The sequence below is a fragment of the Crinia signifera genome, chromosome 5 (assembly GCF_055691185.1).
Source record: "Crinia signifera chromosome 5, ASM5569118v1, whole genome shotgun sequence".
In the NCBI taxonomy this organism is placed as follows: domain Eukaryota; kingdom Metazoa; phylum Chordata; class Amphibia; order Anura; family Myobatrachidae; genus Crinia; species Crinia signifera.
The window spans coordinates 244,129,277-244,148,496 of NC_139221.1; the positions used below are offsets into that span (position 1 = coordinate 244,129,277).

The 19,220-nt window shown below is 42.7% G+C and overlaps 1 protein-coding gene across 6 annotated transcripts in view; it reads right to left on the reverse strand.

Moving 5' to 3' along the window:
- The window catches only part of KAT2B (lysine acetyltransferase 2B), a 103,366-nt gene extending 84,960 nt beyond the window's left edge, over window positions 1–18,406 (reverse strand). For 3 of the 6 annotated variants that reach the window (XM_083188754.1, XM_083188758.1, XM_083188756.1), the window contains exon 1: window positions 17,983–18,405. In XM_083188754.1, coding sequence (XP_083044880.1) covers window positions 17,983–18,213 — 231 coding nt within the window. In that variant the 5' untranslated portion in view covers window positions 18,214–18,405. Of the gene's footprint in view, window positions 1–17,982 lie in introns of all 6 variants that reach the window. The other 3 variants (XM_083188755.1, XM_083188757.1, XM_083188753.1) reach the window with 2 other exon arrangements.
- Between the last annotated feature and the right edge of the window lie 814 nt (window positions 18,407–19,220).

Sequence of the window (19,220 nt, forward strand, 5' to 3'; positions counted from 1 at the left end):
GCAGCGGAGCGTACCTCCCGGCAAGCGGCAGTGGGCCCAGGGGACTGCTGTTGCCGGGATACATACAGCTGGCTGTCAGTGGTGGCTGGGTGTTTATGAGGAGCCAGGCCAGAAGCCGACTAACTCCCCCCACACCGCACACATACCGCTTCTGCTCCCGCTGATGCCGGCTCCTGGGTGAGTTCAGTTGCCTGATGCGACCTCGGCAGCCAGCCCCAGCATTACTGAGCAGGCATCAGCGGGAGCAGAAGCGGTATGTGTGCGGTGTGGGGGGAGCGAGTCGGCTTCTGCGGGGGGAGGGAGGAGAAGGGACAGCCAGGGAGAAGCTGTTACTTTCTCCCTGGCTTGCGGCGGCTGTCTGGTCACAGCCTGCCGCCGATGATGGGTGCTCTAGAAATCCGGCCCTGACGGGGGGCGGGCAGGGGAGAGAGCAGGGAGCGGGGTGCACGTCTCCGGCGCCAGTTGCTGTCTCTGCGCCTGGAGCACGTGCTCCACCGGCTCCGCCCTCCCTACGCCTCTGCTTTTAAAACCTTTTTTCATCAGAAAACACATGGGTCCGAGAAAATCAGTTATTCAATGTATTTATACAGTAGTTATACCAATTCTAACAAATGTGGATTAACAGATGTGACTCATGTCCCTCACCACATAACTGAACCTAAAGATAACATAGAAGCACAACTTATTTAATTTCATATTTTTTTCTCTTAAATTCTCGGCAACAAACTTTTGGCCTTTGGGTGCCACAAAAAATATTCTGAAACTCAAGGGTGCCGTGATTCAAAACAAATTGGGAACCTAGGTGATAAGAGAACAAATATAATACACACAGACAATAATACTGTATGTTTGTCTGTGATTACAGCACATTATGCTGCTCTTTTCTGAATTCAAAAAGTAAAGATTTGGAGGATCAATGTAGGTCCACTTTAGAAACTAGTACCCCTTTCCCCCTGCAGCCCTTAAACGGTAATTTGCCCTTTTTTAAGGCTTTTTAAACGGGTACATCTGCAGTGGGAATGCTCTAGGTTGCTGTACCCGTTTAAAAATACAGTGTTTTTTTTAAAACGGGTAAAAAGCAGAGTTTTACCCATTTAAAAGCTGTTTTTTCGGCAGTGGGAAAGGGGTACCCTTTTACACGTTAAAAAAAACGCATGGGGGTGTCTCTCTCCCCCCCCCCCCCCCCCCCCACCCGCCGTAACCAGCACCAGGCTGTAAGAGTCGGGGCTGGTATTAAAAAAATAGGGCTTCGCTGATTTTTTAAAAACAGCTCCAGGTCCGGGGCTGGTTCCCAAAATACGGCGGACAAAATGACTAAGGGTCCCCCTGTATTTTAAGAACCAGCCCCAGGCCAAACCAGCCAGCAGGGCCGACTAGAATAATTCGGATGAGAGGCGTGGAAGATGAAATATCTCTGCGCCTCTTATTCCAATCAGGTACCGACAGCTGATGCGGTGGACTACGGCGGAGACAGAGAAGATGACGGGATCTTCGCCAGAGGACCTGGTGAGTAGGATTTCCTTCCACAGGTCCCCCATAGATTTCTTCAGATCCAGGACCCCAGACTCTTCAGCCCTGGAGCCCAGACCAGCCCTGGAACCAAGGCACCGGACCGGACCCATGGACCTACAGACGGGCTCAAGATAGGTAAGTATCAGTATGTATGGGCTTTGGATGTAATAAAGTTTTATTTTTGTGTGTCAGTGTGTTTATTTGACTATTTTTATTACTGTGGAACTACAAGTGCCAGCAGGCCCTTTAATGCCCCGCATGCTGGGTTCTCCAAGTCCCAGCATGCGGGGGAGGCTTGCTGGGACTCATAATTCCACAGTAAAGGACAATAGTTTTTATTCAATTTTTTTACACTTCAATCAGCCCGGTGACCACCGCACAGGGTCACCGGGGACAGCACCAGGCTTCAGCCTGGTCAGGTAAGTCCTGGAAGGGGGGGACCCCTTAATTGGGGGGGTCCCCACTCCCCCAGGGCCTCTGGCCAGGCTGACCGATCAGAGGGTGAATGCTTTGGCCGGGGGGACTTGTATAAAAAGTCTCCCCCCAGCTGTGGCATTACCCTGCTGGCTGGTTTGGCCTGGGGCTGGTTCTTAAAATACGGGGGACCCCTAGTCATTTTGTCGCCTGTATTTTGGGAACCAGCCCCAGACCTGGTGCTGCATACGGCAGTGGGGGGGGGGGGGGGGGGGGACACTCCACGTTGTTTCTTTTTTAACCCCCCCCCTCCATCTTTACTATTTTAAACGGGTAAGTGGGAATGGGACAAAAACGGCTTTTAGATGGTAATTTACCGTTTAAAAGCTGCAGTGGGAAAGGGTCTTTATGGCTACTACCTGTTTAAAGACCCGTTTAAAAAAAACGAGTCGTTACCCGTGTAGGCAGTGGGAAAGCAGCATAGATTTTGTTAATATGCTTCCTTTCGTAACTAGCAACTAAGCAGACAAGGGAGAGCCATTTTTTTTAAACTCAGGTTTAACTCGATGTGGAAAATAGCAGTGGAATATTATTCCAGTGCAACCATGAATAGTAAAACAATCTCTTTATTATTCATTCATATCCATTCAAAGAATACAGTTGATCTAAATGTCTTTAGAACATTGTAGTACAATAACTTGATTGTGATAAAGAGTATTTATCTTATTGCATAATAATCCATAACACATTTCCAAGATCACCTGCCTGTAGAAAGGATTATGCTGTAATCTATTGTGTCACTTAACTGAAATAATGAAAACAGGACATTAATGTTCTATTTATATGAATAGGGACTAGGAAATTTATATGCATGCATAATTTATTAGCGAGATCGGAAGTCATTATATATTTACATTTAACAGTTAATAAACAAAGTATACAGTGAAATATGAAACATAATAGAATATGATGCCAAGCACATAAACACAAATCTTTAGTTACTTGTTACGGCAAATCTTAAACTGACATTGCAACCAGTGTTAGTTAACCCTTTGAGTGGAAACATCTGTGATGTGCAAAATATCTGCTAAAAATCACAGAATCGTATCGTATGTGTAAGCAAACAAATGTAACAAAAGAATTACATAATTACACAATTATGAATTAATAAACCAGTTCTATATATGAAAATGACCTCATTTAAAAAGTTGATCATTATTTGTATGACACAATGGTGTCCAGGGGGCCTATGTATTAATAAGCTTGGCAATTGGAACGAAATATCCCCCCTTTCTACTACAGGGACAGCGATGGTGATAACTGTGCTGTGCCTGCAAGGTACACATATCTGGAGTATCGGAGTCTTTCACATTTGTTATAGACTCCTCCAGTTGAATCTGACACTGTGAATATGCCTACATAGGCATTAAGCAGTTTATGAAATTTGACCATGGCGTAAAATAAATGGGCCAAGCTCCGAAACACTATGTTCATCATAGTTTGATACATAGAGGTCAGTCCATAGATCTTCTATGCAGCTGTGGGAGGCCAGAGAGGGACAAGGACTGTGGGGAATCACATAGCTGCCAGAGACCATGAAACACGAGTGGGACCTCTGCAGGAGACTTGCATAGCAATCACTGTGAAGGGGCTTTTTGAACTCCCTGTATTTAGTTTACAGTTTATTATTCATAGAGCAGTCAGTTACATAAGCATACATACAGATGTGTCTATGTTCATTGTGCAGTTTTACACTTGCGCACACAATCATTCACAGGATGCATATGCACCATGCATTCCAAAGTAAGCGGCTGAGTAAGCATAGGCCAGCACACCGTAGAAGAACACTGTTCACAGCAATCAAGTTGTGTTTGCTCTGAATAGAACTGAAGATGAGCCTAGACAAGGGGTGGTCAAACTGTTCATCGAGATCTACCAACAGTAGAATGTGTCAGTTAGGAATGAATGCAGCACAGATTTCAAAATGTTGTAATGACTGCACCTGTGCACCAGCTAGGTGGTCTAGAAAATATGAACGGTTGGTAGATCTTGGGACTTAGAGGCCTGGGGGCTGTTAATATTACTACAGTGAGGAGGCTGTTAAATATTAATACAACTAGGGGGGGAGGAGGCTGATATATAATAATTATGCTACAGGGAGGGGACCAGGGACCATATATACCAATATGCTGATTAGGCTCTAGCCCTGAGTGCTGGATCATGGGGGGGAGCAGCACATGGCCACTCTCCGCCCACCGCCATGGATGTGTGTGGTGTGCACTAATATGGCAATTCTATAAAGTGCATTAATGTGGGCAATGTTTAAGGGGCACTACTGGCAAAATTATGTGTAAGGGACATTACTGGGAGCATAATATGTAATGGACATTAGGTGTGTGGCATAATGTGTAATGGGCATTACTGTGTGCTACAGTATGTAAGACATTACTGTATGCAGCATAATGTGTAATTGGCACTACAGTGTGCAGCATAATGTGTAATGTGTACTGCAGTGTGTGACAATTTGTAATTGCCATTACATTGTATAACAGTGCAATGGACATTGTGGTGTGCGTAATCCTGGCGCAGTGTGTCTAAGGTGTTCTTTCAGATTGCTATGCCTGGTTGGACCCGGTATTTTGATTCTGGGTCCGACCCTTTCGCACTAAACCCGTCGCCCATTATACACAGGCCAGCCAGATTTTAATCTTTCTTATAACCTGGGTTGAAATGGCTGGTTGGTTATTCAGTTTGGTGCTTTCACATCGCAGATCCATCTGACAATAACCCAGGTTATAAATGTGATCTGAAAGGGGTATGAGGGACTCTACCTGGCGCAATGTGTACAAGTGGCGCTACTATGTGGTTTAATGTGAATAATGGACACTGTGACACCACTATCGGTCTACTCTACCTTGGCGCCCACCTTTAGCGCAAAATGTTCCTATTTTGAGTATGGGGGGGGGGGCGGAGCATATTCTTGCACCTGGGCCCACAACTCACTAGGTCTGCCTCTGTGTGTAGTTCAACAACAGCTGGAGGGCCTAAGGTTCCCCATCCATGTTTCACAGGATAGCTAGTGTTCATTCTGGCACCCGCCATATTTGAAAACCCATGCAGTTACTCTTCCCTGACTGGGATGTTTTAGTCTGCTGGTAATACCCGCAGATGAATCACTGACACTTGGCCAAATTAACATTTTTAATAAAAACATTGTGTTTGTTCATTGTAAATCTATTTGCTTTCACTCTCCATGTTTAAGATTTTTTTTTTTTAATGTAGAAAAATCTGCTCTCTATATTCCACTGAAACAGAGGCAACAATCTAGAATTCATTATCAAATCAGTAGGTAGCCGGTGAGTTTTAATAAAGTAGTGTTTTTATCTACTGCCCTTAATCACTTACTAAAGATTAAGAGGAGTACGATTATTTCCCTCCCACTGGCAGAAGAGATACAGAGTACAAGGAACATAATTACAATCTGTCCATCATGTGTACTTAAGCAGCCACACGGAAATCCTTTCACTAAATGCCTGACTTCTAGCTTTCATTTACCCAAGCCAACGTATTCAGTATATTTAATATGTACCACCACCTGTTATTTTATGTGTTTATTTATTTATTTATACAGCTTAGACATTGTTGTGGAAGAACATATATTGACTAATGGTAGCTGCATTTTAAAATGAGGTTTAGATCTTAAATTAATTGCTATATGATCTGGTAATTTACACTAATACAGAAGTCTTAACATACATCTATCCTCTGTGCTACAAGTCACGTTACACATAATTTGTGAGCTCTGTGTGACCCGGTAGTTCTGAGCTTCCTTTTTGGTGCTTTGGTTCTCCATGGAAATGCATCTTATTTGTAATATAATAGGATGCACAAGCAGTTCTGATGATTAAAATGACATGGAGCATGTATATAATCTGTGTATGACTGTATCTGTATGAGAAATTAGTGTTTTCCAGGAAACCACTGTACCATAACACGCCACATATCTTAATCAGCAGAAGCTGCTTGTGCATCCTATTCACTCTATTAACCAAATCAGAACATTTAAATGTGTATTTTTTGCATAACAGAGTCTTTGCTGCATACGCATTTTTATTTAGATTTGTTAATGTAATTTGTAGTATCGATTTTGACTATATACTCAAAATCATTTGCACGTTAGTGCAAATCGCACTGTGGTTTGCAGCACCCGATCACGATTTGATCCAAATGCGTGGCATTGAAAGTAGGAATAGACTGTGCAGCACAGGCTCTCTCTACTATGTCGGAACGAGGGCCATGCTGCTCAATATCAACGGCCGCTGGATCGCACTGCCAAATGCGTTAACTATATTGGTGGTGCCACATATCGTAAAGTGCGTACGGGGCATTACAAATTACTTCCTATTAATTGAATAGAAAAAAAAAAATTCTCAAATTTTAGAAAGGCATAGAAATTAGAATCCATTGAGGGCTAGGAACACTCCAAAGCCAATAAATCTCTTTGTTACAAATATTCTAGACCACTATCACTTGTTGACCACATTAAATCAGAGTGCGGTCCATGACTGCATGGTGCTAAAAGTCGCTGATGATCTGCAGATTCAATAGCGGAAGAGTCCAAAATTCCACTGGCATTAATGTGAGCACACAGCTTAAAAAAAGGGTTTCCATGGTCAAGATTCTGCATGCAAGCCTCACATACAAAGTCCAAAGACAAGCATTAGATGGAGTGGTGTAAATCACACAGACAATGGACTATGGCGCAGTGGAAGCATGTTCTGTGAAATGACTAATCACGTTTCTCTGCCAATATGAGAGTCTGGGTCTGACAGATGTCGGGAGACCATTACCTGCCTGCAGGGCCGGTGCAAGGCATGTAGGCGCCCTAGGCAAACCTACAGGATACCGCCCCTGTTTCCCCTACACCCCCCCCCCTCGCTTCTCACATACACAATTGAGAGAGACATACATACACCTTTTAGAGATCAGTGGGATGTAAGATGGGATGGCTAGGTATGTATCAACCCACAGTATAGAAAGAGGGGGTGCTTGAGGGTTAATTCACCTCCCTAGCGTTGCACCAGGATGAAGGTAGTTAGATGGCTGTGTGGCTGTGGAGGAGGCCTGCACATAAGAGGCAGCAGCTGAAGGTCTCCACAGGCATACAGGGCCGGGCGCAGGAGTGCTGTTTCTGCCACCCAGACTAACCTGTAGTATGGCCTCTGCCTTCTCTCAGGAACAAGCCGCAGTTGCGGGGTCAGGACCCGTTCGGGCGTCTGTGGGGCTAAACGGCCGGTCTGGAGGCCGCCTCCGGAGGTTCCCACGCTGGTTGGGCACTAGGACGTCATGGGAGGCCGGGAGGAAGCCGCAGACGGAGCCCGGGTGAGACCGCAAGTGGCCGGATCTAGCCTCTGGAAATCGAGGCCCCGGCTCCAGCGGAGATGCTAGACCACATGCCGCGGGAGCAAGGAGAGACGCTCGGGGGACCTGCTCGAGAGGCCGCCAAGCCACAGCCGGCGGTAGCTTTCCTGCTGCTGCTCCTCTTGCATCTCACTGCAGCCCTCCAGTGGCCGGCGTTCTAGGCAAATGCCTAAGGCTGCCTAGTGGTGGCGCAGGCCCTGCCTGCCTGACTGGATTATGCCAACTGCGAAGTTTGATGGGGGGAGGGATAATGGGATGGGGCTATTTTTCAGGGTTGGGTTATGCCCATTTTCCATTTATCCAATGAAAGGCAATCTTAATGCTTCAGCAGAACAAGGCATTTTTAACAATGCCAAGCTTCCAACTTTGTGGCAACAGTTTGGTGGAAGTCCCTTTTCTACTCCAACATGCAAAGCCAAGACATGGTTTTATAAGTTGGGTATAAAAGAACTTGACTGGCTCACACAGAGCCCTGATCGCAACTCCATCAGCACCTTTGGGATGAACTGGAACAAGACTGCACAAGGCAGGCCTTCTTGTCAAACATCAGTGCCTGACTTCATAAATGCTCTACAGTATTAATGGGCATAAAATTCCCACAGAAACACTCCATAATCTTGACAAAGCGTTCCAAGAAGAGTGAAAGCAGTTATAGCTACAAAAGGGGGACAAACTCCATACTAAAGTATAAGTATTTGAATACAATGTTTTTACAGTCCCTGTTGGTGTAATGGTAAGTGTCCAAATACCTTTGTCCATATACAATAGTGCTGGGCGGGCGAAACAGGTCCTTGAGATCTACCAACGGTCCAAGTTTTCCAAATTACCTAGCTGGTGCAAAGCTGTAGTCATTACTAACTGTCACATTTTAAAACATGCTGCAATCTACTATAGAGATTCACAGGTTGCCTGAAAAACATGAACTGTTGGTAGATCTTGAGGACAGGTTTGGCCATCCCTGATATAGTGTATATTTCTTGTAGTTTTTCAAGAAAGAAAGAAAAATAAAAATCAATAAAAATGGTCCTGGCAAACACACTGACATAAGCTGAAGATAGGCAGTAAGAACTGTAAATTTAAATGTTATTCCTACTATGCCCAGTGTGTTGCCTTTGGCTGGTTACCCACTGGAGCTCCACCTCACAAAAGTACAAAACAAGCATCTGTTCTGGAAAGAGAAGTGTATTTCATTTAATGTGCTTAATCCCATTTGCACTTTTGTCTGTATGGGTGCACTGTGGTTATTCAGATTCTAAGAACCATTTCTCTCTATATTAATGTAATGTAAATATTTGCACTGGGCGTATACAGAAGCAGTTAACTAGGGCTGTGCTGATTTTTTTTAATTTGCATTCTACAGGTTGAATCAGAGCCTCTGTGCCAAGATTCCCCACTAGGGAGATGCAAGATCACTGCTGGGTAGCTCTCTAGAAAGAGTTGGATCTATAGAATGTTAATTTTGTACTTTCCAACCTTAAATTGCTAATCCAAAATGTTTTAGAATATTAGATTACCAAGATCCAATTGTATTCAGACATCAGGGTTTTAGAAACAGTTATTGGTAGAAACGACCTACTGAAATAAATTAGGCTTAGCGAACCATTGATATGTGATCACTTTAGGTTGACTCTGGGCTTCTGGGGTACCCCTTCACTGACAGCCAAAAGCATAGCAGCTAGTGTAGGAGAGCTCTATGATTACAATCAAATGCATTCTAGATGAGATATTAATAACATTTTATTGTTGATAGACAGATGTAAAATACCATTGGATTAAATAAATAAAAGTATACTCATTGACATGTGGTGGTGTAGCAAAATGGTAAATAAGGGATTATTTAATTAAAACACAATTTACCAAAGAGTGTCTAGATAGATAGATAGATAGATAGATAGATAGATAGATAGATAGATAGAGAGAGAGAGAGAGAGAGAGATAGAGAGAGAGATAGAGAGAGAGAGAGAGCGAGAGAATAAGGCAGGAAGGCACTCACTGTGTAGTAGTCCAATTGGTGCAGGGTCCATAAAGGGTTACATACATTTCACACTCACCCAATCCACGTAGCAGGTAGATGAAGCAAAGAAAGACCAGCACTCGTTTGTAGATGAAAAAAAGTACTCTGTATTTACAGGTAACGCCAGTCCCTCCAGGGTCAGTATAGGAGGGACTGGCGCCCTTTCTTTAGGTATAAAACACCACCAGGCTCCCCTTGTGTGTCACCCATGACGAAAACCAGGACACCCTGGTTGAAACGGCTGTTGGGTCAGCTGCCTGTACTGTTTGTATAAACATGCGTTACCTGTAAATACAGAGTACTTTTTTCATCTACAAACGAGTGCTGGTCTTTCTTAAATTCATCTACCTGGATTGGGTGAGTGTGAAATAAATAACAATCTAAAGTTATTGGGCTTTAATATGATTTCTTTTACGTCTTTCATTAAAACGAATAAATCCTATTGCAAGTGAATGTTCCCCAACACCCTTTCTCTTTGCTGTAAGACTATACATTTGAATATATGAACCTGTAGATAGATTAAACATACAAAGTGCCCTCAGATATATAATAAATTGAAAAGAACAAAGTAATGCTAAACATTAGTCCTACTCTTAACTTATAAGCAGTGGCGGCTCCTACCTTACAGAAGTAGGAGGGGGGCTGGCACAACAACCCCCGCCCCCGGTCCCAGCGCCTGTACAATGATGACATGCGCAGAGACCAGGGCATGCGCAGTACCTACGTCGGTACTGCGCATGCACATGCCACCTGCAACCCGTAGAAGCCAAAGAGGCATCCCAGAGGGTAGGGACTGCCTGGGGTGACTGGCAGGTCGGACTTTCAATAGGAAGTTATTGCCAGTCACAGTGAAGCCAGTGCTTCATCTGCATCTGGTTTCACTTAGACAGAGCACAGTGGCATATTTTACCTGGGGGGGGGGGGGGGTGTTATGGGGGCTGCACTGAGGTAAAAACCGCCACTGCTTATAAGAAAAGAAAATAGTAGTACAAAATTGAAAGAACAGAAACACATATTTGAGAGGAACACACACAAAAAAACAAGAGGAGTTAAGCATTAGCCACTGGCATTAAACATTTACAAAAACACTTTATTTTTTTTATATGCTTTTTTATTTATTTTTTTCCACTTAAAAACTAGTCCGAAGAAATCCCAAGTTCATATAGTTTAAATACAGCAACAACTAAAGCGGTGGGATGGCATCTAAGGGATGGGTGTACCCAGCAATATTGGCGGGACCTGGTAAAACACCAGCATCAGAGAGCGATGGCCATGCTGCATCATGTGAAAAATACATTTTTAATCTAAAAGTTTTAGAAGCAAAAGTGTAATAAAATAACTGGGATGCTTTATCTTTAGAGCAACATTTATTTTTACCAAGTAGGTCCAGATATGATTAAGCATTTACTATATAAAAGTTTACTAGGAAATTAAAATGTATAAGAAGCATTCCCTTTGACTAACGCAATTTATTTCAATTCCATTTAAATGAGCAGCCGGTGATTTTCTTTTGGGGTTGGCCACATTTGACCATATAATGTATTTAGCATTGGCCACATTTTAGATAATAAAATATGAAATCACCAAGGAATGCAGTAAATTGTACTATGACATCGGGGTCGGTTTAATAGACTGGTGTAATCTAGGCCAGGCTGTCCGAACTATGAGTGACAGCGGTCACAGTTATATCGCGTCAGGCTCACAGCACAGCGTATGGCTGATCAATCTACAAATATCTGGCTATATGCATAAGTCTCAGCTAGGTAGAACATCCCATTACGAGTAGCTACATATTGCTATCCAGGCCCCCTCCCCTTGATACATTTATCCAGTTGTGACATCAGGCACGACAGATTAGGTGGACGATTGAATAGTCTACATGTAATTACTTATCAAGACAGGTCAGCGGATCAACTGAATGACTTATCCATAACCAGATGTGTACCAGATGACTATCATCTACTACTCCATACTCCCTACAATGGCACATAATCCTTGGTCTCTGCCACTCTGGTAATTATTTCTGTATTATGAATTATACCATATACAAACAATATTCTTGTATTAATAACAACTAGCTGACGTGCTCAGTTTCAATATGGCAAAGGTTTGTTGGGCGGGACATTTTACCACTTCTCACCCTTTTAAACCCATGGGTGGAATATCTGCACGCCAGTGGTGTCCAGGTGTGCACCACTGGCACACCACCTCTAGAGCCCCCCCCCCCCCCGTCACTCTGCCCAACCCCCATATCAGCTTTGCTCCAGTGATCGTACGCCGGAGCTCCCCTGACCCCCCTCTTCCCCAGCTGCCAGCCACCATGCAGTTTACAGCAATGATGTAGGCGGCAGGCTCGGGGATGTTCAAGGCGGCTCAGCGGGACTCGAGAGAGTTCAGGCACCGGAGTCCTCCCGAGCTGCCGCGAACATCCTCCCGCCTGCCGCCTGAGGTCACTGCAGTGACTGATGGCTGGGGCAGTGGATCACAGCCCCCGGCGTACAAACGCCAGAGCGAAGGTTAGGTGGGGCTGGCCTACGAACTGTGGTGGGTATTGCTGGGGCAGGACAACCCTGCCCTGGTAGGTTTGTCCTGCCCCAGCAAAACCCACCACTCAAGGGGTTAAGAGTAAAATTGTGAAAAATCCCTGCTTAGTGGGTGGCTGCAAATAACTGCCACCCAGCAGGTCACATGTACCAGGTCACCCAGCAGGTGCACAGGGAGAGTTCACCAACTGTCACTTTGCAATTGCAATACATCATAAATGGTAGGTAGAGGTTTTGCCAAATTACTCTGTGAAACTAAACAACACTGCAAATATACAGACCAAGAGCTTTAATTTGGTGTATGATGTGCACTGCTCAGACTATGGCATCATAGAAAGAAGACACTCAAACGTTATCCTTCTGGTGTGGGTGTGTGTGCGAGTGATATATATATTACACACATATGGCATCTGAGTGTCTCCAAAACACTGCCATCTGTTGGCAGCGAGTGAAATTACCTCTCTTTCTCTCGAACACATGCACCAACACGGAGGCAATCACAAGGTAGCAGACTAGCTTTTGAAGCATTTGCTTTGAGCAGACTTACTAGCAGTGTTCCCTCTAAGCTGAGCGCGTGTACACAACTCGACGAGCATGCGCACAGACATTACAACAGAGCGCACAAAGCAGCAGTGGTCCCTTTTTGCAGTTGTGGACTCAATTAATGTGTGTTTCACCTATTAACTACATTGTGTGCTGTGTTTTGAATGTTTAAATGTTTAATACCATTTTGAAGTAAAGTGAACACAAATGCTGAACGTTATTTTCCAGTTATATACAAGTGACGCACAAAAATTAAAAATTTCCTTCGAAAGTTGCACAGCCAAAATCTTTTGCCGCACACAGCCTTCGTAAAATTAGAGGGCACATTGCTTACTAGTATATAAATAATAACTACATCAACAATATTATAAGTCCCACTAGAGCAGAGAATGAATATTATCATAAAAGGCATCATTTAGGTGTTCTATACAAATCACGGTCAACAAATAAACAATTTATGATGATGTACAAGTGTAACAGACTGCTAAACACGGCTTTAGAGAATTACTGTCCATCTGCTGCCAAATTAAGCAAATAATTATTATTAACGGATACATGCAGTGGCGCAACAATGACACCGCAGCCCAAGAGGTGACTTGTGGGAGCAGCCAGCACATGGTCTCTGCAGATTCCAATGGGTCGGCTATATATATTGTAAACTCCCAGCAATGGTCATGTAACTCCCTGACAACATGAATGTAACTATCTGGTAACAAGAAAAAAATATTGTCAATGAATGAAAACAAGCATGTAACCAACCCCCTGGCAATGAGCATGTACTTCCTGTCAATGAGCAGGAAACCCCTGGCAATGAGCATCTACTTCCTGTCAATGAGCAGGAAACTGCTAGCAATAAGCATTTATGGAGAAAAAAAATAAATGTGGGGGGGGGGGGGGGACAGAATTTTTTTGGGCTGGGGGGGCACAACATTTCTAGTTCCACCACTGGACGCACAGTTGATCAAAAATAATAGCAGAAATGCGCATACGCAAACCACGACCATTGGGGCTGGGGCTCAATGCACAAATAAATGCATGCATATATGGTTAAAATGCTTCTGCTGCTACCGTAGTTGTTACATGCAGCGATACATCACACCTGTGAAAAGCAGTTTGTTTAGTGCGTACAGCAGTATTATTACATTGCATCGCTGAGTTACAGGGATGCATGTTGGGAAGGTACAGTGTGTACCCATCTTATGGAGCGTTATGCTGCTTGTTATTCCATGGTAGCAGTTGCTTAACACAATAACAATTTATCTATAAATAAAAGTATTACTGTTTCCTGTACCCATGGGTATATTTTCAGATCAGGCACGGCAGATTTTCAGGCATAAGTATCACAAAACTTTATTATGACTAACTACTAAATCCACTACAACAATACATGGGAAGGCGTACATATGAAATTTACAGCCAGACAAACTTTTCTGAGACAATCAATTTAGTTTATTTGTGAAGGTGCCCATACATGGTGCGTTCTGCGGGTGCGATGCGCGCTCCTGCGCACATCCCATCGCACAGTTCAAAAAAGTATGTGCTGCACATACTTTTTAAACTAGCTGCGGATCGCATTGCATGCAAATCGCATACAATGTTCGCACCGTGTATTCAAAACAAATCCAAAATTAGACATTTAAGATTGTTGTGAACATAGACATAAATCTAATCTCTATAAAATTCCTTCACAGCAACTGCTTTGTTATGTCTTGTATGATTACTTAAAATATTTCAAGTATGTACATTACTGTATTTCTATTATAGAAAATCACATAATCACTTTTCCTGTGGCAGATTATACATGTCCAAGTTTCCTGTAGTGTTCTATTTAGCGTAACAGAAAAACATTTGTCATTTGTCAATATTATTGTTCTAGCACCTCATGCAGGTACAGTATGACAGTAGTACTCTACCACATGGAGTTGCTGCTATGTAAATAGAATCATTTCACAGTGATGGCCCAGTTATCAGCAGGCCAACTACACATTTCATCACAGCAATATACAGGGGTCACCATCTATAGTACAACCAGTGTGGCTTGTGGCTGTAACTCTTCCGGCTGCACTATGGCAATAACACATGGATAATGTTGTGTTCTGTACAGTGAGAGTAGTGGGATGGTGTTTGCTGTGTCAGCAGTATTGTTCTTACAGTAGTACAGGATGTATCAGTGTTATTATTTACCCTGCTATGTAATATGTAGTGTCAGCATGTGTTACTATGGTATGCACAGTTATGATGTATTGGTGTTACTATTACACTGCTATGTAATATGTAGTGTCAGCACATGTGTTACTATGGTATGCACAGTTATGATGTATCGGTGTTACTATTACACTGCTATGTAATGTGTAGTGTCTGCATGTGTTACTATGGTATGCACAGTTATGTTGTATCTGTGTTACTATTACACTGCTATGTAATGTGTAGTGTCAGCATGTGTTACTATGGTATGCACAGTTATGATGTATTGGTGTTACTATTACACTGCTATGTAATATGTAGTGTCAGCATGTGTTACTATGCAGTTATGTTGTATCCGTGTTACTATTACACTGCTATGTAATATGTAGTGTCAGCATATGAGTTACTATGCAGTTATGATGCATCGGTGTTACTATTACACTGCTATGTAATGTGTAGTGTCTGCATGTGTTACTATGGTATGCACAGTTATGTTGTATCTGTGTTACTATTACACTGCTATGTAATGTGTAGTGTCAGCATGTGTTACTATGGTATGCACAGTTATGATGTATTGGTGTTACTATTACACTGCTATGTAATATGTAGTGTCAGCATGTGTTACTATGCAGTTATGTTGTATCCGTGTTACTATTACACTGCTATGTAATGTGTAGTGTCTGCATGTGTTACTATGGTATGCACAATTATGATGTATTGGTGTTACTATTACCCTGCTATGTAATGTGTAGTGTCAGCATGTGTTACTATGGTATGCACAGTTATGATGTATTGGTGTTACTATTACACTGCTATGTAATATGTAGTGTCAGCATGTGTTACTATGCAGTTATGTTGTATCCGTGTTACTATTACACTGCTATGTAATGTGTAGTGTCTGCATGTGTTACTATGGTATACACAGTTATGATGTATTGGTGTTACTATTACACTGCTATGTAATGTGTAGTGTCTGCATGTGTTACTATGGTATACACAGTTATGATGTATTGGTGTTACTATTACACTGCTATGTAATATGTAGTGTCAGCATGTGTTACTATGCAGTTATGTTGTATCCGTGTTACTATTACACTGCTATGTAATGTGTAGTGTCAGCATGTGTTACTATGGTATGCACAGTTATGATGTATCCGTGTTACTATTACACTGCTATGTAATATGTAGTGTCAGCATGTGTTACTATGCAGTTATGTTGTATCCGTGTTACTATTACACTGCTATGTAATGTGTAGTGTCTGCATGTGTTACTATGGTATGCACAATTATGATGTATTGGTGTTACTATTACCCTGCTATGTAATGTGTAGTGTCAGCATGTGTTACTATGGTATGCACAGTTATGATGTATTGGTGTTACTATTACACTGCTATGTAATATGTAGTGTCAGCATGTGTTACTATGCAGTTATGTTGTATCCGTGTTACTATTACACTGCTATGTAATGTGTAGTGTCTGCATGTGTTACTATGGTATACACAGTTATGATGTATTGGTGTTACTATTACACTGCTATGTAATGTGTAGTGTCTGCATGTGTTACTATGGTATACACAGTTATGATGTATTGGTGTTACTATTACACTGCTATGTAATATGTAGTGTCAGCATGTGTTACTATGCAGTTATGTTGTATCGGTGTTACTATTACACTGCTATGTAATATGTAGTGTCAGCATGTGTTACTATGGTATGCACAGTTATGATGTATCCGTGTTACTATTACTCTGCTATGTAATATGTAGTGTCAGCATGTGTTACTATGGTATGCACAGTTATGATGTATCCGTGTTACTATTACTCTGCTATGTAATATGTAGTGTCAGCATGTGTTACTATGGTATGCACAGTTATGATGTATCCGTGTTTCTATTACTCTGCTATGTAATATGTAGTGTCAGCATGTGTTACTATGGTATGCACAATTATGATGACTTGGTGTTACTATTACACTGCTATGTAATATGTAGTGTCAGCATGTGTTACTATGGTATGCACAGTTATGATGTATCCGTGTTACTATTACCCTGCTATGTAATATGTAGTGTCAGCATGTGTTACTATGGTATGCACAGTTATGATGTATCCGTGTTACTATTACACTGCTATGTAATGTGTAGTGTCTGCACATATGTTACTATGCAGTTATGATGCATCAGTGTTACTATTACACTGGTATGTAATATGTAGTTTCAGCGCATTTGTTCATATATTCACAATTTTGGAAATATTGTTCTTACCGAAGTACATTATGTCTGTGTTATTTACAATGCTACATTTGTTATACACACAGTTATGATGTCTATGAGTGTATTATTATCCTGCTACATTTGTTTATACACACAGTTATGTCTGAGTGTCAGGGTTATTATCACTCTGCTATTAGTGTCAGCACATTTGTTTATATACACAGTAGTGATGTGTGAGTGTTATTATTACCCGGCTATATGGTAGTGTCAGCACATTTGTTTATATACACAGTATTTATGATTATTACCCTGCTATATGGTAGTGTCAGCACATTTGTTTATATACACAGTAGTGATGTGTGAGTGTTATTATTACCCGGCTATATGGTAGTGTCAGCACATTTGTTTATATACACAGTATTTATGATTATTACCCTGCTATATGGTAGTGTCAGCACATTTGTTTATATACACAGTAGTGATGTGCCAGTGTTATTATTACCCGGCTATAGTGTCAGCACATTTGTTTATATACACAGTAGTGATGTGTGAGTGTGATTATTACCCTGCTATATGGTAGTGTCAGCACATTTGTTTATATACACAGTAGTGATGTGTGAGTGTGATTATTACCCTGCTATATGGTAGTGTCAGCACATTTGTTTATATACACAGTAGTGATGTGTGACAGTGTGTCGGTGTGATTATTACCCTGCTATATGGTAGTGTCAGCACATTTGTTTATATACACAGTAGTGATGTATGAGTGTGATTATTACCCTGCTATATGGTAGTGTCAGCACATTTGTTTATATACACACAGTAGTGATGTGTGAGTGTGATTATTACCCTGCTATATGGTAGTGTCAGCACATTTGTTTATATACACAGTAGTGAGTGTCAGTGTTATTATTACCCTGCTATATGGTAGTGTCAGCACATTTGTTTATATACACAGTAGTGATGTGTGTGTGACTGTCAGTGTGATTATTACCCGGCTATAGAATGTTTTGTGTCAGTAGTGATGAGTGCAGTGTGAGGAAACATTGATGCTGTGTCAGTGTGGGTGTGATTGTGCCCTGCTGTCACTACACTCACACACTACAGTGACACACACACACACAAACACAGCCCCGTTACCTTACACGCTGAGTACACTCCCAGCTTCTCCAGCTTCTTAGCCCGGGGAGCGGAGCGGAGCTGCCCCTTCTTCGCAGCAATTCTGAGCGGCGCTGCCACCACTGCGCCTCCCCCAGACGGACTCTCCGCTCCCCGGGGTGCTCCAGCGTTTGCCGCTGGGGCTACCACGGCCGGAGACCCCGCACTGGCCGAGCTGCCGCCGGAGCCTGCCTCTGCAGCCGCCTCCGACATGGCAGTAGCCCTGGACCCTGCCCGGGGAGGAGAATCCCCCCTTTCCCTCCTCCGGTGCACAGATCCCTGGGCGAGGTGACGAGATCTCCTGCCGCTCCCCCAGCAGGGAGGCAGCTAGAGCAGCAGCAGCAGCGGCACATCACCGCCTCCCCCGCCTCTCTCCTCCTCCTCCCTCTAGGGCCGCCTCCCTCCTCACTGCTTGTCCTCTCTACTGTCCACTTCTTCTCCCATTCCTGCTCATCACCCCCTCCTCCTCCTCCTCGCAGTCCCCCCTTCTCCGTGTCCCCCTCCCCCGTGCTCTCTCTCATATTTCCCTCCATCGTGTAAAAGGAAACTGCATCAATTCATTTGTGAGCCTTATACATAAGCAGGTCCCTCTGTGTTTTGTTTTTTTATTGTGTAACAAGTTCCCATTTTATTATATTTATTTACAGGGTCACAAGGAGTGAGATTACTAATGACTGCATTTCATGCTCACATAGTCCATATACCTGCTGTAATGTGTAATTCCACTCCTACTGTCAGTAAGTAAAGGCAATGGTAGAATAGGGATGGACATTAATTTGTGGTTGCTCACAACCATCAATGTTTTTGTTTTCCGATGGAAGTGGTTTTACCATTTGTTGGCCAGCTTCTGATGTATGCCAAAATCAAACCTTTTTTTTTTTTTATGCAATGGTTAGTTACCATCACATCGAAAAAATAATGGTGAATGTCCAGCATCAATTGGTGGGCTTCCAATGTCCATACCTAGGCATAGGGACAGGTTGGTAAGGTGCATTGACATTTAGAAGAGGTCAGATCTTGAGATGTGCTGCTAGAAGCAGCGGTGGATTTCCTGCCTTGGGGCATCATTTGCTGGGGGCGAAATTTCAGGTTGATGAGGTCAGGTGATTCTTGTTTTTATTGTTATTACAACCTATTATTTTTATTTTTTTAATATTTTATTTAGCACCTGAAAGGAGTGGGACAATGGGCAGCAAATTGTAGTTCTCACTGTATCCCCT